General features: G+C 55.3%; 2 protein-coding genes across 6 annotated transcripts in view; one reads left to right on the top strand and one right to left on the bottom strand.

Moving 5' to 3' along the window:
- The window catches only part of Iqank1 (IQ motif and ankyrin repeat containing 1), a 38,409-nt gene extending 23,327 nt beyond the window's left edge, over positions 1-15,082 (bottom strand). Inside the window, 3 exon segments of the mRNA XM_076556154.1 lie at positions 9,860-9,946; positions 13,484-13,572; positions 14,944-15,082. Coding sequence (XP_076412269.1) covers positions 9,860-9,946; positions 13,484-13,568 — 172 coding nt within the window. The 5' untranslated portion in view covers positions 13,569-13,572; positions 14,944-15,082.
- Positions 10,456-23,613, top strand: Fam83h (family with sequence similarity 83 member H). Of its 5 annotated transcripts, none has more exons than XM_076556152.1 (5): positions 10,456-10,590; positions 18,266-18,727; positions 19,513-19,677; positions 19,750-19,874; positions 20,083-23,613. In XM_076556152.1, exons 2-5 carry the CDS (start codon positions 18,281-18,283, stop codon positions 22,874-22,876), a joined length of 3,531 nt encoding a protein of 1,176 aa, XP_076412267.1. In that variant the 5' UTR covers positions 10,456-10,590; positions 18,266-18,280; the 3' UTR covers positions 22,877-23,613. The 5 variants fall into 5 exon arrangements, with proteins under 5 accessions (XP_076412267.1, XP_076412266.1, XP_015863199.1 ...); XM_076556151.1 differs by lacking the exon at positions 10,456-10,590 and adding an exon at positions 11,551-12,033; XM_016007713.3 differs by lacking the exon at positions 10,456-10,590 and adding an exon at positions 15,407-15,542.
- The last annotated feature ends 673 nt before the right edge of the window (positions 23,614-24,286 follow it).

Raw genomic sequence — 24,286 nt, 5'->3', positions numbered from 1 at the left:
AAAAAAAATAGCCAAATGAATGGAAACACATGAACTATGAACCAAAGACTGAGGGGCTCCCAGCTGGATCAGGCCCTCTGAATAGCACCAATCTACTTCAGAGAAGATGATGGACATCAAAGAAACTCCAAATGGAGTTTACTTTTTTTGTGGCAAAAGTTAGCCACTGGGAAAGAAACTGCCCTTTCCTTGACTGCTGGCAGTATGCTGCCCAAAATGGACAAGCAGGACAGACAAGAAAGTGACTTGCCAAACTTTGCCAAGACAAGGCTGATGAAGAACCTCTCCTCACCCTCATCCCTCTACTTTCCAAAAGGAGTTCCCAAGGGAGATCTGTCAGAATATGGATAGAAAGAAAGAACTCTAACAGAACCTCAAATAACAAAACAATTGTCAAAGGAAACCTTCAGTAACTTCCAGAGAAATGATACCACTCATTCTAGTAGCCAAAGACAGGTCTCAGATTCTGGATGAACCCAAAATTAATGTTTAGGTCTTGCTCTGTTGGGGGATGGCTGCAGATCTGATGTAGCATCACCTTGACTGAGAAGGGAATATAAGATTCAAAGCTAAGAAAAAGAAAAAAACTGTATGACTTTATGCTCTCTCCCTCTTTACTAGACTCTGTGTTATATCTGGTTTACCAGATAGCTGAGAGGTTTTTCAGGAATGCATGGTGCTATACATCTATTCCTAAAGAGGCATCAAAGCCTCCACCATAAGCAAATTTTACTATACCACTTAAGCTATAAAATCTGAAATTATCAAATAAATAATAAATGCCACCAACCATTGGAACTAGTGATGTAGACTAGGCTTACTCACAAACACTGATTTTATAAGGGCAGTAATTGTGCTGGCTTGCTGATATAAGTCTTTAATCCATGCACTGTGGAGGAAAAGATGGGCGGATCTCTGTGAGACTGAGACCTGCCCCATGTACAGAGTAAGTTCTAGGAGAGACAGAGCTATGTAGAGAGACCATGTCTCAAAAAAAAAAAAAAATCTTTTATCTCTGTGATTTCTTTGCTTTTTGCCTAAAAAAAAAAAAAAAATCTCAATCTCTCAAGACTATTGTGTAAACTCTTGATCTCAGGTTTGGAGTTTTTTGTTTGATTTTGTTTTGTTTTGTTTGGGGGGTGGTTTACACAGGGTTTCTCTGTGTAGCCCTGGCTGTCCTGGAACTCACTCTGTAGACCAGGCTGGCCTCCCAAGTGCTGAGATTAAAGGTGTGTGCCACAAGTTTGTAAATTCATCAGGTATAGTTTAAAACTTAAAAAAAAATTTCAGCATTCATATGGCAGCTCTCAACTGTCTGAAACTCCAGTTCCAGGGGATCCAGAACCCTCACACAGACATACACACAGGCAAAACAAAACAAAAGTGCTTCTCATCATGCTGAAAACATATCTGTCTAATCTATGCACCCAGCCCTCTTGACAGAGGATAGAGTGTTCATGATTTTAACCAGAACCATCCTTTTGCGTCCCCAAGCTTTTGCTGCGTCTCAAAGGAGTGAGTCTGCTCCAGCTGTTTGAAGACATTGTAAACTGTTTTTGCTGCAATGGGGATTTCAGTATAGAGTACAGTGTTAATGTTAATATATCTAAAGCTTTCATCTCTTTTTGTAAACTTAAAAAAATTCATGTGAGCTTCGGGAAGTCACAACTTGAATCCACGTGTCACAGGTCAAACAGACTCCAGATAACTCCGGTCAGTCAACAGATGACTAAGCTTTCCCGCCTACTGCCTACCCCTGAGGATGGAGGTCTCTCTCTCTACTTCCACACTCCCAACTACCAAGACCACAGACCTGGAAGTTTCAAGTGTACACCCAGGGTAAAGACTTTTCCCCCTAAGCTCCTTAATTACCCTCTGTTCTTCGTCTAGATCTGTCCCAGAAGATTTCCAATCAACTGCAGACTGCAGACTGCTCCCAAACTGTCTGCAACATGCCAGTCTCAGGTCATCTCCTCACTCCAGGCATTGACCAGCATTCCAGACTTCCTGCCCCCCCCCCACCCGCCACCATCACTCTCTAGTTTCAGCTTAGAAACAGCTTAGAAAGAGATTACTTTGCTCTTTATCATCAACAAAATGCTAGAATGTCGAGTCAAAAATGGCTAACTGTGGAGCCTATAAGATACTAAAGCACGTGCCGGCCTCCAGCTCTCTCAGCATCTCAGAGTCCACGCTGGCATCTTGGCTCCTCTCTCTCCGCCCCACCTTCCACAGAACTGCTCCAGCTCATAGGCTTCCCATCCCCCAGCTCCTCATTCCTATATAACCCTGCCATTTCAGCTCTGTGTTCTGGGCCCCCTCCTCCTTACCCCTCTTTCTCTCGGTCATCTCTTCTCTTCCTCTCTCGCTCTCCTGATTTCTCTCCCTTTCTCACTGCCCAGTTCACTCTGCAGGTCATGTTGAGTGTACACTTTCTCTCCTTGCTCTGTGCTCTGCACACTCCCGATGCCGCTACAATAAAAACCTTTCCCTCAACCATACCTGGAGCAGTCATGCCCTCACTTTATACACTACCATCACTTTTAGAATGGAAATGTACAGTCTATGCCCTTGTATGATGGAAGTATGTGATTTGCTTTTATATTTTACAGGAGTTGCAATTAAGAGATTGCCTTGAGTCTCAGGAGACTTTGGACTTTTTTTTTTTTCTTTTGATGTTGTCTCTCTGTAGTTCTGGCTGTCCTGGATCTTGCGCTGTAGACCAGGCTGGCCTCAAACTCACAGAGATCCACCTGGCTCTGCCTCCCAAGTGCTGGAATTAAAGGCGTGTGCAACCAGAGCTCCACAAAACTCTGATTTTCTGCACTTTATAGGCACTGCCATCTGGTGCACAGGCATACATGCAGGCAAAAACACGCAAACACATAAGAAATAAAAGATTGAGCTGAGCATGATGGCATATGCCTGTATCTCCTAAACTCAGGTGACCAAGGCAGGAAGGCCATGAGTTCAAGGCCAATATGTGCTACATAGTATAACCCTTCCTGAGGAAAAATTTTAAAAGAGAGATTATCTCAATAGATAAAAGCACATGGTCTAAAGACAGATCAGCAAAAGACTCACTTTAGATCCAAATACACAGATAGCTGAAAGTATACTGCCATCCTGTGCAGCTTCTCCTTGGCACCCTAGCTGGGGCCAGTGAGGGAAGAAGAAAGGGCAGACACACGTGCAGAAAAGCTGGGGTCAGATGAGTAGCTGCGCTCTGATGGAGCGCCGCCTGCTGCTGCCGCACCCTGGACCGGCGTGTTTACTGGGCTGATTGTGCACAGGCAGGAGGAGCTAGCTAGTCTCAGACTGCAAAGACCAGGATGACGACGACGACGACGATGACGAAGCTGTGGATGCTGGTTTTACACACACTGACCAGTTGTGCGTTTGTACACACACATTCACACGTAGAGCACAGGAAGAAGGCTTTGCCACTCTCTAGCCTGACCCACATGGGGATAGGCTCTGTCAGTTTCCCACGGGTCCGAGTCCGTGGTCCGTGTCATGGCTGTGCCCACGTCAACAACGCACATCCATTCAGAACTTCGCTTGCTCAGGGCTTCCTCCACTCCCTCCGAAGAGGTATTTCGACAACCAGTAACCCAAAGAAAGTGGCGGCGGCGGGGCCCACAGTGAGATGGGTCAGTGGGCAAGGGTGCAAGCTTACCACCAAGCATGAGGACCTGAGATCAGTCCCCGGAATCCAAAGTACCCAAATAGTGTAATGAGAGAACCAACTCCCCCAAGTTGTTCTCTGACCTCCACACATGCACTGTGGAAAACATGTGCTTGCCTACACACACATACACACAGAGAGAGAGAAAAAGAAAATAAACAGAAATATTTACTATAAGAAAACATGGGGCCTATGTTATTAGCAGATAAAACAAACTTTAAATTAAAAGATATAGCCAGGGGGTGGTGGTCCATGCCTTTAATCCCAGGACTCGGGAGGCAGAGGCAGGTGGATCTCTGTGAGTTCAAGGCCAGCCTGCTCTACAGAGTGAGTTCCTGGACAGCCAAGGCTACACAGAGAACTCCTGTCTTGAAAGATCAATATATATACAAAGACAATGTAGCCAGTGGTGGTGCATGCCTTTAATCCCAGCACTCAGGAGGCAGAGGCAGGCGGATCTCTGAGTTCAAGGCCAGCCTGGTCTACAGAGTAAGCTCCAGAACAGTCAGGGCTATATAGAGAGACCCTGTCCCCCGCCAACCCGCCCCCCCCCCAAAAAAAACCCTTATGTGGCCAGTGGTAAAGGAGCTTGCATGATAATCTGAGTTTAATCTCTGGAGCCCAAATGATAGAAGGAGAGAATTAACTTCCACAAGTTGTCCTCTAACTTCCACATGTGGGCTGTGGCATGTATGCACCCATATACATACAAATAGATTAAGAAAGTAAGGGCTGGAGAGACGGCTCACTATTCTTCCAGAGGTCCTGAGTTCAATTCCTAGCACCCACATGGTGGCTCACAACCATATGTAATAAGATCTGGTACCCTCTTCTGTGTACATAATAAATACATTTTTTAAAAAATAAAGTAATACAAACACTAAAAACCTGTTGCTGTAGATACCATATATTGCGGTCATAGGACACCTAAAAATCAAGCTGGAGCTGAGCTGAAAGCTCCCTCCCTGATGGCTTACGCTCTTGGTGCTGGAAGGGGCTGTGCAGGCTGCTGGGGGAGGAAGCTCACCAAACAGGCTAACACAGCTGTGGACGCCGCGGCCCGGCTGACTGTCCAGGCAAGATGTGTCCATTCACGCAATAGTGGCGGGTCTGCTGTGGAGCAACCAACGGCTTTCTGGTTGGATCTGTGGCCTGCTTCACTGGAGGGAGCTCCCATCCGGTACCGTGAAGCTCGCCAAACACCACCCACGGCTGGTGAGGTCATGGACCCTGGTGGGGAAGACACTGCTGTTGTTTTGGTAAATGGCTGTGATGTGACTAGGTAATGACGTTTATGCATAGATGAGTGCTGCTGTCAGCTTCAGTCAGAAAAGTTTTTGTTGTTGTTTTGCAGTGGGCAGCAGCAACTACAGAGACTCATAATTGGTCCGAGTGCGGAGGCTAAGTGACTACTGAAGGCTCAGGCATAGGCAGGACATCGATATCATCCTTTGCAAGGCCTGGGGAGCATTGCGGAAGAGACGGAAGAAATAACGTCATCAGTGAAAAGGGGGACTGCTGCATGATGATGTCTTCCAGACAGGACATGGATATTAGAATCTTTTTTTCCCTCAAGACAGGGTTTCTCTGTGTAGCCTTGGCTGTCCTGGAACCCACTCCTGTAGACCAGGCTGGCCTCAAACTCACAGAGATCCACCTGTCTCTGTCTTCTGAGTGCTGGGATTAAAGGCATGCGCTACCACCGCCCAGCTAGGATATTATAATCTTTTTTTTTTTTTTTGGTTTTTCGAAACAGGGTTTCTCTGTGTAGCTTTGCGCCTTTCCTGGAGCTCACTTGGTAGCCCAGGCTGGCCTCAAACTCACAGAGATCCTCCTGGCTCTGCCTCCCGAGTTCTGGGATTAAAGGTGTGCGCCGCCGCCGCCGCCGCCGCCGCCGCCGCCGCCGCCGCCGCCGCCACCACCACCACCACCACCACCACCACCACCACCACCACCGGACTAGGATATTATAATCTTAACTCACAGTAGTGATTATCTACATAAGACCTGCTCAAGATTGGGTCCATCAACATCCTGCCAAGCAGGGGAAAGGAGAGACATTTTATTCATTGGTACAGCCACTGGTAAGGTGCCCATGTTTCTGTACATAGTCCCTCACTCACATGCCTATAGGCAACCCTAGAGAAGTGATTTCTCTTTCTCTCTCTCTTTCACACACATACACACACTCATGCACACACACTCATGCACACACACTCATGCACACACACTCATGCACACACACACTCATGCACACACACTCATGCATACACACTCATGCACACACATACTCATGCACACACACTCATGCACACACATACTCATGCACACAAACTCATGCACACACACTCATGCACACATACTCATGCACACACACATATACACACAGTCATTCATACACACACTCATGCACACACACTCATGCACACACACTCATGCACACACACTCATACACACACACACACACGATATGAAAGTAGAAGGGGGAGTGGTTGGAAAGAAGATGGGGATTAGTGGAGGTGAGGGGGGACGAGAGAGAGTAATGGGGGTGGATATGATCAAATACATTATATATCAATATGAAAATGTCAGCATGTAGCCACTATATAATTATCTATAAGTAATATATGCTAATAGAAATATAAAAGGCTTAAAAGAGGATGAAACTGAACATTATATAATCAAAAGATTTAAAGCATGCCAGTTCTAAGTATGCATGCATGTAATGATGACCCACCAATGTTCAGAAAAGAAGTCCCAGAGTCAAGGAAGAAACCGCTCTACAACAGCAGCTAGAAGCTGCTGTGTCCCTAACCCAAGCAGAACACCAGACAGAAGCAGGAGGAGAAACAGAGTTTTTAACATAAGAGAGCCATGGGGCCCAGAGCAGCACTGCCCAACACCCACATGCACACAGTGCCCAAGTGCACAGGGGACATCATCTTGGAACATGGGGCAGGCCGCAGAATGAGTCTCCGTGACTCCTTTGCGGAACATGCGCTCTGCCACTGGGCTCCACTTGTCCTCGGAGGAAGACATGAGACTGGGGCACCTGCCCTGACCACCGTGGGATGACATAGAGGTTGATGACAGAACAGAGTAAAAATGGAAATGCACAGAATGTGAGAGTTAAGATACGGCTTTTGTTTGTTTGCTCGGTTTGGTTTTTCCAGACAGGGTTTCTCTGTGTAGCCCTGGCTGTTCTAGAACTCACTCTGTAGGCCAGCCTGGCCTTGAACTCAGAGATCTGCCCGCCTCTGCCTCCTGAGTGCTGGGGTTAAAGGTGAGCACCACCACTGCCCAGCGAGCTTCGTAAACAAGGGATCATAGACAAAATCACCAGGGAGATTAGACAATGCTTAGCAGTAGATGAAAACACACCACACCACAACCTACCAGGTCAGAAAAGCAGCACTGAAGGGAATTAGACATTTATTATTATGTTACTAAACAAGACAGATCTCAAACCAGCAGCCCACCTTTACCACTTCAAGAAAAAGAAAAGTAAACTAAACTCAAAGACAGCGGAGGGGAGGAAAATAAAGATTAGACAGAGAGCACACGGAAACAACAAAATTCAATGAGACCAAACGTTGGTGTTTTGAAACTATCAACACGCTGCGTGTGGTGGTGGTGCACGCCTTCAACCCTAGTGCTTGGGAAGCAGAGGCAAGCAGATTAGAGAGTTCAAGACCAGCCTGAGTTCCAGGTTAGCCGGTGCTATGTAGTGAGATCCTGTCTCCAAAAATAATAATAATAATAATAATAATAATAATAATAATAATAAACCTCTACATATATAGACAAAGAAAAGGAGAAAGGATATAACTAGTAAGATTAAAAATAAAAGTGGGAGTGGCTGAAGAGAAGGCCGAGGAGTTAAAAAGCACTTGCTGACTTCAGGAGACCTGGGTTCGGTTCCCAGCACCCACATCAGGCCTCTCACAACTGCCTGTACTTTCAGCTCCAGGGACCCCATCACTCTCTTCCGGCCTCTGTACCGGCACCTTCATGATTCATACACATAACTGAAAATAAAAACTAAAACCTTTTTTTAACAGGAAAAAATGAAAGGGGGATCATGCTACTGATTCTGCAAAAATAAAAATTACTATAAGGGAATGGGTGTAAGTCAGGATAGACTCATGGGTGGTAAAGAGATTGAATTCTCTCTCCCAGCAGGGTCTGGAGAGGTAGTTCAGTAGTTAAGAGCACCTACTAGTCTCCCAGAGGACCTGGGTTTGGTCCCTAGCACCCATGTGGAAGAGTTCAGAGCTACCTATAACTCCAGTCTCAGGGGTCCAATGTCTCTGGACTCTGTGGGCACCACACTTACATGCTCATACTACCCCCACATAGGCATAATTTTAAATAATAAAAATACATTCTTTTTTTTTTTTTTTTTTTTTGGTTTTTCGAGACAGGGTTTCTCTGTGTAGCTTTGCGCCTTTCCTGGAGCTCACTTGGTAGCCCAGGCTGGCCTCGAACTCACAGAGATCCGCCTGCCTCTGCCTCCCGAGTGCTGGGATTAAAGGCGTGCGCCACCAACGCCCGGCTTATAAAAATACATTCTTAAAAGGTAAGGGGCCACGGTGAAAAGCTATGACTGCTCTTCCAGAGGCCCCAGAGCTCTGTTCTTCGCACTCACATCGGGTGCCTTAAAACCCACTGTAGTTTCAGCTCCAGGAGACCCAATGCCTTTGAGCCTCAGCAACCACCTGCATGCACACGGTGCACATAAATGTAGGCAGGCATACATATAGATACATTCAATAAATATATCTGAAGAAGAAATTATGACACCAGAGCGAGTCCCCTAATACTAAAGCCAGGCAAAGAAACCACAAGAAAATCCAGGTCAGCTTCTCTTAGGAACATGAATGCTGACTCCCTGGCTAAGCTGAAAGTACTTTCTAGAAAGCCCACAAGCATTCCTGGCATCCCAGCAGTAATGCTCCTGAGTCTGGCCTGCCCAACCACTGAAGGTCTTCCAGGTTGTGCAAAAACTAGGGGCAACACGGTGTGTGTGTGTGTGTGTGTGTGTGTGTGTGTGTGCTGCAATATAAGAAATGCCACTGGTCCTTCTGGAGGACGCTGATTCCTCCTATATGGCCTCCCCCGTGGTCTGAGTCTGTGCTAGGAACTGCATCCCCACACATTTGTCTCTGCTTGTGTCTCAGGACTCTGACCTTGAGCTATACAGAACCCAGGTCAATGCATCAGGCATATTAAAAAAAACTACACTAGAACAACCCATAAGACCTCACTTGTATCCTGTCCTCAGGACAAGGCTCAGTCTCCTTATCCCGGCACCCGAGGATGGGAATGGAGGAGGTTCACAAGTGACAGGGTTGTTCACCAGCAACGCAGCTGCAATATCTGCCAGCCTCGCACACCCTGTGGCTGCTCTGAGAACCTTGGGAGGGAGCGGCAAAGGGCAAGCCTGGGCAACAACCCGATGAAAGCAGGCATCATCAGTGAGACCTGGAAACCGGGCAGGGAAAGTATCGCACACCGAGGTCGTCTGGAATGGGTCCAGCATCAGCCACTGGGAGCACTGTGGTTGGAGGGACTCCGGGGTGAGCGTAGAGGAACTTGGCTGGCTGTGCTGGCTTCAAGACACCCAAAGAGGAGTTGGGTGGTATCTGAAATGGGGTCGAGGTGCTGGCGGTGAGACCTTAACCTAATCGTTAGGTTGGGAACCTTGGGAACACCGAGCAGAGCCGGGGCCAGAGCCAGGAGGTGAGCAAGCCAGACAGATCCGGTCCTGTCCGTAGGTGCTGGAGCCCAGGAAGCAGGCACAGGACTCCAGACTCCACGGGGGGACTCCCCATGGAGTGGCCCATGACTGGATCAATTTCCTGCCGCCAGAGGGCGATGTGCTCAGGGCAGGAGACTCATGCTGACTTGGGGAGGCAGACCAGAGAACCAAGGGCTAAAAAGGCACAGGAAGAGGGTTTCTTTGTGTGCTTCTGGCCTTCTGCATAGATTATATGCACACACACACACACAGGTATACGAATGCACACATGCCCTCGCACATTCATGCATGCACACATGTGCATACATAGATGCACACACTTGTGCATACCGTGCATGCCTGGGCCCAAGGCAGACCCTTACTGCCGGCCCATCATCCCCTCAGCAGAGGTAGGACACCCAGGATCTCACCTGCAGGGACCTTGGGGTCCTCAGCATAGGACTCTTTGGCCGGCTGGCCTGTCTTCTTCTGCACCTGGCGATTCTCTTTCGGCTTCCCTGAGGGAAGGTGGTAGAAGTGTTAGGATGTGAGTTGTCCCTCACCCCATCAACTTCAGGTGGCATTTATGGGACACCAGCTAGGCTTGTTCCTGGGCTATTAGGGGAGGCCTCATGAGGCCAGCACATGCCACAACTTTAATGAGCCGCGTTTTCCAACAGCAAATACATCTTAGCCTGGTAATATCAAGAACCAACAGACACACCTACCCCTGTACCTGGAACTGAAACCCCAGGCTTGGGCATGGGAAGCCCCTAAAAAGTGTGCCCCTCATTGTCCTGACTGCTGTCTCCCACCCAAACAAGGCCTCTGCCATTCCCCACGCCCTTCAGCAGAGCCTCTGTCCAGCTCTGCTCCAGACAGGCGCTCTCCTTCCTTCCGATCCGAGGTGCCTGGGCAGGGGCAGGATGGATGGGGGGTGTGTGCCGGGCAGGGCTGGGCCAGGCAAACCAGTCTGGCCAGTGAAGTGAAGCAGAGCTGGCTGGGATGAGGCCCTGGGCGTGGGTGTGAGTCAGCGGGCTGGGGCTGGGGAACCACTGGGGAGGATGTCACCTGGAGCGCCGCCTCGAAACAGGAGGTCTGGGAAGGAAGGCTCAGATGAGAGTTGGTCCTGGACCCCCAGCTCCACCCCTGGGACTAACAGGTGGGCCTCGGAAGGGTCCCTCGGGCCTTGTTTTAATTCAAAGGGGGGAGCTGGATTCCCAATCATGGCAGTAGTCAGGTCCCACACCCCATCCTGGGAGACAAGCTAGACTCTTCTTTTTCTGGGCTTTTGAAGGCTCAGTGTCTTCACCAGCCCACAGTGTGGCCCAAGTGGTTCACACTGGGGCTATGGTGGCCTTCCTTCTCTGGCAAGTTCCCCAGGCAAGCTCCCCAGCAGGGTTCATCTGGGTAGGCTTGGGGCTCCAGCGGTCAGTTGGGTTGGGATGGTCTATGGCCAGGGAGGGTCTGGGCATTCGGGGCTGGCGCATTTGAGATGCAGCTCTTGCCTCTGTGGACAAGTTTGAGTTTCCCGCGACTGAGGGTGGGGTGAAAGGGTGGGGGGCCTTGGTGACGCCCAGGCAGGACCGGGCACGTCCTCGAGCGGCAGTCTAGCTACTGAGAGCCGCCCCCAGTTTCTTCGTCTCCTTCCCAGTCTGGCCAGTGAAGTCTGTGGTCTGTAAAGTCCCCGCACCCTGTGTCAGCACGTTAGTCAGCCTCCTGGGCTAGGGTGAGCCACCGAGCCGCCAAAGTCCCTATAAACTCCCTGGCGTGGCCCAGTGCCACAGAGTGGGGCCTGCGAGGCCTATGGGCAGAGCCAGGGCCCCGTGCTGTGTGTGCTACGGACACCTGGCCCAGGGGAAGCGCAGCCATTTGGGGCCGCAGGATCAGAGAGGGCTGAGCCTGGCTGAGAGCAGGCAGGCTCTCTGGGGTGTCCTCTGAGCTCCCCAACAAGGCCAGTGGATGAGCCCAGGCCCCTGGGGAGCAGACATCTGGTGAAAGAAGTTCTGGATCCAGGGCCATGTCTGGGAAACGAGGCCGAGCTCGAAAGCCCCGAGGCAAGAGGGTGGGCAGGGCCCAGCGGGCAGCTGGGCAGCAGCGCCCTGAGGCTGAGCCCCCGCCCCCCGACATAGGGGGCCCCCAGGACCAGGTGGGGGCGGCCCTGGCAGGGCACGTGACCAGCACTCAGCTGGCTCCTCAGGGACACTCCAGGGCCACCAGGCCAGAGCAGCCACAGGCAGCCTGGAGGCCAGTTGAGGCCACTGCCGTGGAATCCAAGCTGGTGCTGGCCCCTGAGCACATGGAGGGCTGTGGCGCCGGGGGCCCCATGCCAGCCCTGGGCCCTGAACTGCTGAGACTCCACGAAGTCCAGCTGTGCCTAGCCCAGGAGCAGCTGCTGCTGGAGGACCGGAGGCGGCAGGTCCAGCTGCAGATGCAGCTGTGGCAGGAGGAGCAGCTGTGGCTGCAGCAGCTGCAGGAGGAGCAGCTGTGGCTGCAGCAGCTGCAGGAGGAGCAGGCCTGGGTGCACATGGAGGGGCTGCAGCTGGCCGTGGCCCTGGAGCAGCTCCGGAGTGAGGGTCTCGAGGCCCTGCGGACTCAAGGCCAGGTAAGGCCTAGAGGGCTATGGGCAGGGGCTTGGGCAGTCTGAAGGTACAGCGGACACCCAAGCATCTTACAGATGTGTGGGGGCTGGGAACCTCTGGGGGCCCGTCTGCCGGGAGGGGCTGGCGCCCACTACCCACACGGAATCTTTTGCCCGGACAAAGGACAGCAAGCCTGCCCAGACCACACAATGCTTGGCAGGCAGAGGCCATGGAGGGAGGGAACTTGTTTGGGGATGGAGGTGTCAGGGGGCCAGGACAAGTAACTATAGGAGCTGTCCAGGGCAGCAGACGTAGTAAGGTGTGGGGTGAGGGCTGGGTGCACAGTTGACAGACAACAGCAGAAATGAGGAACAGTCCCCACCCCAAGTATCCTGGACAGCTTCTGGTCCGGTCCAGCGGCCCTGCCCCCTGTTTACTGCAGCTTGGCGCCCAGGGCTTGAGATCACAGAGGCAGCACGCAGTGCTGGTGCCCATTATCCTCATTCCAGGAGGAAGACTGGCCTCAGACGCAGCTGGGGCTATTTTGGGCAACTAGGATTTCACCCCAGCGTGGTGGTGTGGAGTCACCACCGCCTGCCAGCTCCAGGTCTAAGATGCCGCCGCCGGGCTGCATCGAGGTCTGGGTGGGCACTCTTGCAGCGGGCACACACCCCAGGCAAGTCTGGGTGCAGAGCCCAAGAGACAGCCTGGAGGATGTTCACAGCTGTGGCAGAATGGATGGCACTCAGAGCAAAGGGGTGATAAAGGCTGAAGGAGGGTGGACGCAGGGAGCGCGCTCACTCGCTCGCTCATGTGGGGTGGGGGTGGGGGTGGGGTGTCCATCTCCTGATGCTCTGCAGAAGCCAGCCCAGTCTAGTTGTAACCTTTCAGTGCTATGGTGAGGTGGTATGAGGAGGAAAGGCTGAGGCGGGGTGATTGTGGAATGAGGAGGAGTGGGACAACCACGTATCATGAGGATTCCCAACTTAGAGTCAAGCCCTGCTCTTTTTTAATATTGGTTTCGTTGCTGTTGTTGTTGTTTTCAAGAGAGTTTCTCTGTGTAGCCCTGGCTGTCCTGGAACTCACTCTGTAGACCAGGCTGGCCTCGAACTCAGAGATCCCCCTGCCTCTGCCTCCCGAGGGCTGGGATTGAAGGCGTGCGCCACCACCGCCCAGCTTCAATATCGTTTTTAAGCTATCTGCCCCTCCAGTCTCCTCTTGACCCCTATCCCACCTCCAGGGGCTCTAACACTGCTCTTCTGAGGCCCGTGCCCACTCCCCGCCCGGGCTCTAGAGGTCCAGGCTACAGTGGATGTCTGGGCTTTAAGCCGTCAAATCTAGCGTGCCCAAGCCCAGCTGACCGATCCCTTGAAGACTCCTTGGAGAGAAGGGTTTCTCAGAGGAACCCTGTGTACCTAGTGGTCTCATGGTCAGTGTCGGGGCGGTGCCCTGGAGGTCAAAGGGTGCACTCACCAGCAGCCGCTCGAAGCTTGGGCCCAGGTGGGGGCGCCTGTCCCTTCACTGCTGCAGCTTTGGCTCCCCCCTTCTTAGTGCTCATGCTCCTGGGGGGGCGGGAAGGAAAGTCCAGGGAGGGTATGTTCAGAAGGGCAGAGGACAAGGCAGTGGACATGCTGCGCTGGCCCTGGATGAGCATGCAGTAGGAGCACAGACCTCCAGCACACTTCTCAGCCAATCTCTTGGTCCACCTGCCTGCCCCTGGTTATCTGAGTATGTGTCCAGTGGGCCTGAGCAAGGAGGCCTGGCAAGAATGTCTCCCTTTATGCTGTGTGCCTGTCCTCTACAGTCCTGGCCCCGCCCACCCTGCTGGAATCCACAGATCTACATTCTGGCACCAGTTTCTAAATCACGGGAGTGCCAGCTGATCAGCCTGGGCTGTGTAGACATACCTTCAAGTGCCCTCAACCCATGGTCTGCTGAACCCAATCCCTCCCCATCCCCGAACCCCCTCTCCTTGTCTGGTTCTGGAAGCAACGCCCTTCCCCCTAGTATCCGAGGCTGGCCCCCATTCATTCCCCTAGGAAGAGTCTTCTTTCCACTTCGGCCCGAGTTAGGGTCTTCCAGTATCCTGGAACCCCTCACAGGGCCCAATGAATAGGAAGCCCAGGCAGTGCAATCTCCTGACTCCATACCGCTACGTTCCCACCCCGCTGGTGCCACAGGAACATTTGGAAATGGAGTTAATGAAATGTTATCCTGAAAACAGGACCAGAAAGTGACTGAAGGCTGTCTTACAGAGAATGTTCAGGCAGGTGGCAGACATTGAGAAGTTGGGGCAGGAGAACTGGTGGATGGGGAGCTGGCTTGGACACACGTCTGAGTTCAGGGCAGAGCCTAAGTAGGGAAGTGGGTTAGAGGGAGAACTGGGCAGACCAGGGACCTAGGAGGAACTAAGCGCTTAGGTGTATGGGTGATGTGTGGGGGTTGATATGTACATGGGGTTCCCTGTCTATAGAGGACCCAGCCACTTGCGGCATCCAGAGCGCAGAGACGCTTTAACGTACATGTGTGATCGTGGGACCCCTGTGCCTTCAGTTGGCGTGCGTGAAGAAGCGATCAGTGGGTGCCAGGACCACACTCTTGGTTCAGGATGTGATCCTCTATATGAGATGAGGGGCGGAGCTTGGTGTGCGGGATTCTGTGTGGCGGAGGGGCTTCTGCTGATGGGCCACCCGAGGTCCCTTTGTGCCTGAGGGGTCCCATGGGTACAGGGGTGTGGGTGCGCGCAGGATCCCCTATGTGGTTTGGACATATGGGTGGGAAAGCCCGTGGCGTTCCTGTGCCGTCGGTCTCTTGTGAGAGGATAGCCTGCAGGGAGTGTAGTGGGGAAACCAGAGGTGTGTCTGCGTGCTGTAAGGCGGCCACCGAGTGAGCGGGGGTGCTTGGTCCCGCGTCTGCGGCCTCACCTGCCTCACCTGCCTCTCGCAACGCACAGAGCCCAGAAGCTCCGCCCCTCACGTCGGGCCGGCCAGTTTCCTAGCGACTAAGCCGGAACTTCCGAGTCACCCCAACTTCCGGGGCGAGGGTCAGGGGTCGGCAGTAGGGGCTTCGAGCCATGGGCTCGCAGATGGGTTCAAGGGGTTCCGGGGTCCCGAACGAAGCAGCTTTGGCTGTACCCAGTGGAGCCGGCCAGTGTCCGGGGCGCAGTTCTGGGGACGTTCCCGGAGCGCTCCGGGGTTGGGGTTGCGGGCTTGGGGGCTTGGGGGGCGCCCGCGAGGCCAGACTGGGGGTCCCTCCCCCCGGGGGTCGCAGCCGGGGTCCGGGCCGCGGAGGGCGCAGGAATGCGGGCGCGTCGGGGTGGGGCCGCCCCGCCCAGGTGCTGCCCGGGCAGGCAGGAGGCTGAGCGCGGGCGGGCGGGGCGGGGGCGGGCGCGTGAATCAGGCCGAACGGGCGGGCGGGCCGCGGCGGCGGCGGCGGCGGCGGGGAGTGGCTGCCGGACCGACCAGACCGCGAGGCCGCTGGGCGGCGGTGGGCTCCTGCTGCCCCTGTGCCGAGACCCCGCTCACCTGGCCAGGTAGGGCCCCTTCCCCGGCGCGGGGGCCGGGCACGGCGCAGCGCGCAGGACGCGAGGCCGGGGCCTCCGCGCGATCATACCTGGGTCTGGTCTCGGGACCCCGGGCCGGGCGGTACTGTGAGCGCGTGCGTGGGGCTGGGTCGGGGACAGGGTGGACTGCTTCTCCGGGGTCCTGGGTGAGGGGTTTCCCAGGGCCATGCTGGCAAGGAGGAGGCAGATGGAAGGGTGCGACGCACACCCTCGTTCTCGCGGCCTAGATGGTGGCTGGGCATGACCTGTACCTTTACCGGAGCCTCACCCCAAGCCGCCATGAACCGGGGTGTCCAGGGCTGGATCCTTATGTGGAGGGCAGGGAAGACTGGAGTCTCCTAACTCCTGATCCCACAGCCCGGGACTGGATAGGCAGATAAAGACACCTGGCCTGGGTAGCGGCTAACTTCCTAGGGTACAGTAACACCCTTGGGCCTCGTAGTACCTAACCCGCAAGCTGGAACTCATCGACTTCCGGTCTTTGCGCCCCATCCCACCAATTCCCACCTCTCAGCTTCATGTCCCCTACCACCCACCCCTATTTGGTTGGCCACGGTCACCGGTCACCGTCTTCGTGTAGTAGCCCAAGGTGCGCCCCCATGGGGTCCCCCTTCCAGATGCGGGAACACTACCTCCTGTCAGGTAGGAGGGGAGTTACCGTCATTTGTGTGTGTGTGTGCGCTGTTCATGGTGAAGGGCCTGGAGAGTGGCTTCAGGTCGGAGGTCATCGACAGAAGCTTCCTGCTGAGTCATCGGTTTGGGTGGGATAGGCTCCCTCCTTAAGCAGCGGCCCTCTTGAAGAGCAGATGTCTGTGTGAGCAGGCTGTTGGGGTCATTTGCTGATGGGACTGGTCACTGCCCAGCCCATAGTCAAGCGGGGGACTGTGTGTCAGTGAGAGAACCTGAGGGCATTTGAGGTCGTGGGTGACGGCTGTGTGAGGCCAGGGCCCACCGAGGCCACTCAGGACAAGGGCTTCTTCCCAACCAGTAGTATCTTTGATGGTTCCTCACCAGAAGTCCACAGGCTGGACAGTATCAGTTCTCGGTCTTATATCAGGAAGTGCCCTTCCCCCCCCAGTGAGCACACACTGGTGAGTGTGAGGACACACCAGGGAGTGTGAGCATGCTACCCAGGAAGGCTGAGTGCGGTATATGGGGCCTGCCCAAGCAGACATGCCAGCAGGTGGTCCCCAGAACCGTGTGCCCCACCTCACACTGCAGACCGGAAGGAAAACCAACGGCCTACAGTCAGGGCAGTGCCCCAGAGGGAATTTAGAGCACTCTTCTCAGGGCGGGTAGACAAAGGAGTGTCCCCACCTCCAAGCTCTGTCACATTCGGACTTGTTCATGGGTTGCAGCATGCCCCTAGGGATGGCAGTCACTACAGCTCCCTGGTGCGCGCACACACACACACACACACACACACACACACACACACAGCAGAGTCCTGACCCCCAATATCACCAGACAAGCGTCCCCTAATGACAGCAGCTAGTGCCCCGTGCTGTCCCCATCACCGACCCCCTCCTCTTCCTGGGCAGAATCACTTTTCCCAGTCCGGGAACCCGTGTGCTCGGCAGAGCAAGAGTCCCAGGCCATTCCAAACCCGAAGGGCAGTGGGGAATGGGGTGAGCCTGCCCTAAGGCAGCTTCCAGAGGTGCAGGTTTCTAGGTGTCTGGTTGTTATTGCTAATGCCTTCCTCAAGCCTGAGTTCCTGCTCCCCCTCCCCGCGCCAGCCACTGGAGAACAAGAGCATTGGTTTCTGGGCCCCCCTGTGGTAATGGGGCGCCGACAGAGCTCAGCCTTCATTCTTAGTGCACTGAGAGGAGAGGGTGGTGATCCGGGGTGGTCTTGGGAATGTCTCCATTGCCATCAGGGTGGGTGGGTCTGGGAGGGTGTAGAGACCCCTACAAGGGAGGGGCCGGCCCCACGGAACTGTGGCCCAGAGAGGCTTTAAGCCGAGATGGGTCGGTAGCAAAGGGCGAAGTTTTCATTTAGAGAGGTTGAAAATTGAGGAGTGGGGGCAGGGAGGTGAGGGAAGGGGCTGTGGGAACGTACAGGTGTGGACGGAGGGAAGAGGTGTGGGTGGGGTTGGAGGCCATCAGCCCCGGATGAGTCAGTCTCCGCTCTGCCGTGCTCACCTTGGGCCAGGTACAGTGTCTTGCCACCCCTCCCAGCTGCATACAGAAAGGTAACAGGGCCAGAGCACTGCCCAGGATCTTCAGGCAGTGGGACAGTGCCAGGGAGCCAACGAGACTACTCTCTTAAGGAAAAAAATAAAAGGGGGTGTGTGTGCATAATCTCATTACTGGACTGCATTTGTGTCTTAACCAACAAGTTATTGTAGGAAAAGGGATCCATAAAGGAAATGGGCCATGAATCTACTGACCCTGAAGGAAGGGTAGGCGGGGCCTCTTCCCTGTCTGGAATGGGGCAAACACTGGCAGTCCCTGAGATCCTGATGAGAACAAGGTCTCGTCCCCAGGGAAGGGGATTTAGGACTGAGTACCAGTGGCCCATGACTGCCCCAAGGGGCTGTTTCTGAGCGTATCTTGGTTGGGCCCTGGAAGATCTCCCAGGGATAAGCTGAACCCCAAGATCTAGCAGCTCCGTCGGCTGTGTGTGTCCATTTGTGAGGGTAAGGTAAGTGGGTCCTAGTAGCCCTAGTTAATGCATCTTCCCGCCCCCTCCAGGCCCCTGGCCCCAACATGGCCCGTCGCTCCCAGAGCAGCTCGCAGGGGGACAACCCATTGGCACCTGGGTACCTGCCACCCCACTACAAAGAATACTACCGCCTGGCGGTGGATGCGCTGACTGAGGGCGGGCCAGAAGCCTACAACCGCTTCTTAGCATCTGAGGGGGCGCCTGACTTCCTGTGCCCTGAGGAGCTGGAACATGTGACCCGCCACCTGCAGCCCCCGCAGTATGTGGCCCGGGAGCCCCCCGAAGGCAGCCCTCCTGATGTGGACATGGATGGTTCCTCAGGAACCTACTGGCCAGTGAACTCAGACCAGGCTGTGCCTGAGCTGGACCTGGGCTGGCCCCTGACCTTTGGCTTCCAAGGCACGGAGGTCACCACACTGGTACAGCCACCGCCACCCGACAGCCCCAGCATCAAAGATGAAGCTCGGAGGATGATCCGCTCTGCCCAGCAGGTGCATTGTTATGGGCTCGATGGATGGTGAAGGGTAGCCTGAGCTGGGTCTTGAAGCATGAATAGGAGGGTGTGGGAAGAATAAAAGCATCACAGTACTGGGGATGCCCGGGCTGGTCAGCCAGACCTCAGCAGGAGAGTCACCCTGTAGGGTTTGTCCATCGTCACCTGGGAATTGGTTAGTGGCCTCTATACATTTGCTTGCCCAGGATCATGGCCAGTACCCAGAAATGTAGGGCCGTTGGCCTATTGGTCTCTCCAGACCTTGCCCAGCTGAGAGCGACCCACTCCCAAAGCAGCTGGCAAAGAGCAAAAAGAAAAGAAAAGGAAAAAAAAATGGCTGTTAAGCCAGGAAGACTGGCTGGTGCCAGTAATCTAACATTCAGGGAGGTTGAGGCTAACCTGGACTACATAGTAACAGTCCAGCCTGTATTAAAAAAACAAAAACACTCCCACAAAAATCTAGGAAGATTAGGTAAGGTAGCAGACCTAGCTTCTGTCCCTGCTCCAGGTTGTGACAACCCGGCATCCCCCATCGAGCCTGAGGTTCCGATCTGAACACACAGGGCCAGAGTTGCAGCTACTCCCCCTCTGAATGAAGCACCCTAAAAGTATAGGCTCTGCCCCTGCTCCAGGCTCCTTGGTGAACTCCCTCTCCCGTGTCCCATTTACCACCCTCCCGTTCATGGCCGCTCTCTCCTGGGGTTAGGCTACTACTGGTCATTTCACAGTGCGTGTGGGTGACCCTTCCGTCCCGCTGACCTGATACGCACCTACCTCACACAGGTGGTAGCCGTGGTGATGGACATGTTCACCGATGTGGATCTGCTCAGCGAAGTGTTAGAGGCTGCGGCCAGGCGAGTCCCGGTCTACATTCTGCTGGATGAAATGAACGCTCAGCACTTCTTGGACATGGCAGACAAGTGTCGTGTCAACCTGCACCACGTGGATGTGAGTGACCAGGCCGGGGGAGTGGAGGGAGAAAGATACCTTTGGTGAAGACCTGACTCCCCTCTCTTCCAGTTCCTGCGCGTGCGCACAGTGGCAGGACCTACCTATTACTGCCGCACTGGGAAGTCCTTCAAGGGCCATCTGAAGGAGAAGTTCTTGCTGGTGGACTGTGCTGTAGTGATGAGCGGAAGTTATAGGTATGCCCAGTGGGTTTCCCTCAGCCCTGGCCCTCCCCCGCAGAGCCCTTCCCCGTGGTCCCACTTCCTCCCCCCCCCCCAAAGCCCTTCTTGCCACAGCCCAACAACCCAGTTCCTTACAGACCCCGATTCCCTGATTATCGGACGGATGCCTTCGGCCTTTGTGGCCCCTACTTCCTCTCCCTGACTCCTTCCCTCCTGCCCACAGCTTCATGTGGTCCTTCGAGAAAATCCACCGCAGCCTGGCTCATGTGTTCCAGGGAGAGCTGGTCTCCAGCTTCGACGAGGAGTTCCGCATCCTCTTCGCACAGTCAGAGCCCCTGGTGCCCTCGGCTGGGGTGCTAGCCCGCATGGATGCCTATGCTCTTGCGCCGTACTCCGGGGCCGGGCCCCTGGTGGGCGTCCCCGGGGTTGGAGCACCAACACCTTTTTCCTTCCCTAAGCGGGCGCACCTCCTATTCCCACCGCCCCGGGAAGAAGGCCTGGGCTTCCCCTCTTTCCTAGACCCGGACCGCCACTTCCTGTCAGCCTTCCGCCGCGAGGAGCTGCAGCGCATGCCTGGGGGTGCATTGGAGCCCCACTCAGGGCTCCGGCCACTGGCGCGTCCGGCTGAGGCTGGACCCATTGGAGAGCTCGCAGGCCCCCGGGGCTTCTTCCAGGCGCGGCACTTGGAGATGGACGCCTTCAAGCGGCACAGCTACACCGCGGCCGACGGAGGTGGAGCCGTGGAGAACTTTGCCGCTGCGCGGCAGGTGTCACGACAGACATTCCTCAGCCACGGTGATGACTTCCGTTTCCAGACCAGCCACTTCCAGCGTGACCAGCTCTACCAGCAGCAGCATTACCAGTGGGACCCACAGTTTGCACCCGCGCGCCCGCAGGGCCTCTTCGAGAAGCTTCGTGGAGGCCGACCTGGCTTTGCGGACCCTGATGACTTTGCACTAGGTGCGGGGCCCCGCTTCCCAGAACTCGGTGCTGATGTACACCAGCGGCTGGAATATGTGCCATCCAGCGCATCTCGGGAAGTACGCCACGGCTCGGATCCCGCCTTTGGGACCAGCCCACGTGGTATGGAGCCCAATGGGGCCTCGCGCCCCAACCTGGGCCAGCGTTTTCCGTGCCAAGCATCCATGAGGCAAGGCCTGGACACCACTCCAGAGATGGAGCCTGAGCGCAGGGGTGGACCCGAGGGCCGGGCCGGGCTCCGTCACTGGCGCCTTGCTTCCTACCTGAGCGGCTGCCACGGTGATGGTGGGGAGGAGGGTCTGCCGATGGAAGCTGAGGCCTATGAAGATGAAGTGCTGGCTCCTGGAGGCCGGGACCTGCTCCCCTCCGCCTTCCGCGCTCCTGTACCCTTCCCAGCCAAGGGACCAAAGCCAGGCTCGGGAAGCGGTGGTGGCGACAGCTCAGAGAGAGAGGGCGCAGAAGAGACAGGCCTGGCCAAGCAGGACTCCTTCCGCTCCCGCTTGAACCCGCTCATCCAGCGCAGCTCCAGGCTGCGCTCATCACTCATCTTTGCCTCACAGGCCGAGGGTGCTGGTGGGACCACAGCAGCCACCACAGAAAAAGTACAGATGCTACACAAAGAGCAGACTGTCAGTGAAACCGTGGGGCCCGGTGGAGAGGCCGTTCGTTCCAGCGCCTCGGCAAAAGTGGCGGAGCTACTGGAGAAATACAAGGGCCCTGCCCGGGACCCTGGGGGCGCAGGGGGTCCCATCACTGCCTCCAGCCACAGCAAGGCGGTAGTGGCCCAGTCCTGGCGGGAGGAGGTGGTAGGGCCCGGAGGAGCGGGAACTGAGCGCCGCAGCCTTGAGAGCTGCTTGCTTGACCTGCGGGACTCCTTCGCACAGCAGTTGCATCAGGAGGCAGAGCGACACCCAGGAGCGGCATCGCTGACCGCTGCGCAGCTGCTGGACACACTGGGCAGCACAGACCGCCTGCCTTCGCGCTTCCTCTCTGCCCAGGGTCGCTCCTTGTCGCCACAAGGGCGAGATAGCCCTCCACTAGAAGGGCAGGGAACGCACCAGTTGCCTTATTCTGAGCCAAAAGGGAGCCCCACCGCAGCTTACCCTGAGCGCAAGGGGAGCCCCACGTCTGGATTTCCCAATCGGAGGGGCAGCCCAACCACTGGGTTGATTGAGCAGAAAGGGAGTCCCACTTCAGCCTACCCAGACCGCAGGGGCAGTCCAGTGCCCCTACCTGAGCGCAGGGGCAGCCCGGTGCCCCCAGTGCCCGAGCGCAGGGGCAGTCCAGTGCCCCCTGTCCCTGAGCGTAGAGGCAGTCTCACCTTCGCCGGGGAGTCTTCGAAGACTGGGCCTACGGATGAGGTGGCCGGCGGCCCCATGGAAGTCCTGCGAAAGGGCTCCCTCCGCCTCAGGCAGTTGCTGAGCCCCAAGAATGAGCGGCGTGGGGAGGATGAGGGCGGCTTGCCAGCTCCACAGGAAAATGGGCAGCCCGAGAGCCCCCGGCGGCCCTCGCTGGGCCGGGGTGACAGCGCAGAGGCTGCTGCAGACGAGAGAAGCCCCAAGGTTCGCCTGACTTCGGCCACCGCCAATGCCTTATACAGCAGCAACCTGCGAGATGACACGAAGGCCATTCTGGAGCAAATCAGTGCCCATGGCCAGAAGCACCGCGGGGTCCCTGCCCCAGGCCCGGCTCACAGCAGTCCTGAGCTAGGTCGCCCGACAACTGCAGGGGACTTGGCCCCAGACATGTCCGACAAGGACAAGTGTTCGGCCATCTTCCGCTCAGACAGCCTAGGGACACAAGGCCGACTCAGCCGCACGCTGCCGGCCAGCGCAGAGGAGCGTGACCGGCTCCTTCGCCGCATGGAGAGCATGCGCAAAGAGAAGCGTGTCTACAGTCGCTTCGAGGTCTTCTGCAAAAAGGAGGAAGCCGGCAGCACCGGCACAGGAGACAACCAGGCAGAGGAGGACACCAGGGACAGTAAAATGGGCAAGTTTGTTCCCAAGATTCTGGGGACATTCAAAAGCAAAAAATGAGTCCTCCGGTCCTGGAGGCCAGGACTCTGCATCACTGCCATACAGCACTCACGGGACCCGTCTGGTACTGATGGAGTGGTGACTGCCAGGCTGGTGTCAAAGCCGTTTGGGGCCTGGCTGACAACCACCCGAACTGAGCTCCACTTGAATCCACCTGACAGCACACTGCCTCTCTCTCAGCTTCTGCTCCCTAGGAGCTCGGCCCCTCGGCCCAGTGCATTTTCTCATCACCCCCCCTCACCTCAGCCTCCACCATCTCCTGGGCTCAGGTCCACTTTGGGGCTTAATTCACCTCAGGGATCCACATCTCTGCCTTATTCGCCAATTTTTCAAGGACTCAACACTTTACGCCTCGGTTGCCTCTTAGAGCCTTTTAGCTCAGGGTTTTTTCTCAGGGTGTGCATTTCCCTCACAAGCTCCTGGGTCCACTGCCTTCCTCTGGAGACAGCCTCCCTCCATCCCCTGACCTCCATCTCTCTCTCTCTCTGGAACTCACCTTCCCTGCCTCCACTCTGCCTCCTCACTGCCTCCTAGCACTTTCTTGGCATCTGTCCTCTTGCTGTGGGGAGGGCAGGGATGCTAGACAGGGCAGGCCACCGGGGAGTCGTTGCCAAGCACCTGCGGGGTCTGCCTTAAGTCGCGTCTGCCTTCTCCAGCAAGCCTCTGGCTAGCACCTGAAGAGGAGCCAGAGTGGGCAGCACTGGACTTCGCAGTACAATAAAGCAGTCTGGACAGACTTTCTGCTACCCCAGCTTCAGTAAGTTCCTAAGCCAAAGTCTGCGAAGAGGCTCTAGGTCGCGTCTGGGCCTCAGCAAAAGGCAGAAGACGGGGCATAGCACAGCCTGAGCGCCAGCCGCCACTAAGGGACAGCAGACCCTGCCCCCACCCCCAACTCCACCCTAGTCTTGCTCCTTTCCTAGTTGACACCAACAAAAAGAATCTGTCCAAGGTCCCGGGTCACTTTTACCTTTTCTTACCTCCAAGGATTTTGATTGGGAATAACGCCAAATGCATTGAGAGCCCCCCCCCCCACACACACACACACAGTTAGGCATTGAGAAACACGTTTCTGCTGTCTACCATTCTTTCCAAATAGTTTATACCCGTGTGTGTGAGAGAGAGTGTGCACGTGCGTGTGCACTCATGGTGAAAAATCCCAAGAGGGCAAAGATGTGAAAACAAAGCCACTAAGTAGTTCCTTCTGACTGCAGCAGCTGGAGAAGGAAGGACACTGGGGCTTGGGCAGTGACCGGATCCCACTGTAACACTTCCCTGTCAAAACCCCCCCACCCCCCAGGTTCCTGGCTGGGTGCACGTGTCTCCTGGGAACTGGATGAGCTGGAGTGTCTCCTAGTCTTGACATGCTCGCTGCTTAGCTCATCTTAGGGTGCACGGTCTGGGGTCCCGTGC

The sequence above is a fragment of the Peromyscus maniculatus genome, chromosome 20 (assembly GCF_049852395.1).
Source record: "Peromyscus maniculatus bairdii isolate BWxNUB_F1_BW_parent chromosome 20, HU_Pman_BW_mat_3.1, whole genome shotgun sequence".
NCBI lineage: Eukaryota > Metazoa > Chordata > Mammalia > Rodentia > Cricetidae > Peromyscus > Peromyscus maniculatus.
This window is presented reverse-complemented; position numbering and strand designations above follow the sequence as displayed.

Coding starts and splice junctions, on each gene's coding strand:
- Fam83h (XM_076556151.1), top strand. CDS start 11,728: ATGGAGGGCTGTGGCGCCGGGGGCCCCATGCCAGCCCTGGGCCCTGAA. Junction 19,678..19,749: donor TCAACCTGCACCACGTGGAT/GTGAGTGACCAG, acceptor CCTCTCTTCCAG/TTCCTGCGCGTGCGCACAGT. Junction 19,875..20,082: donor GTGATGAGCGGAAGTTATAG/GTATGCCCAGTG, acceptor TCCTGCCCACAG/CTTCATGTGGTCCTTCGAGA.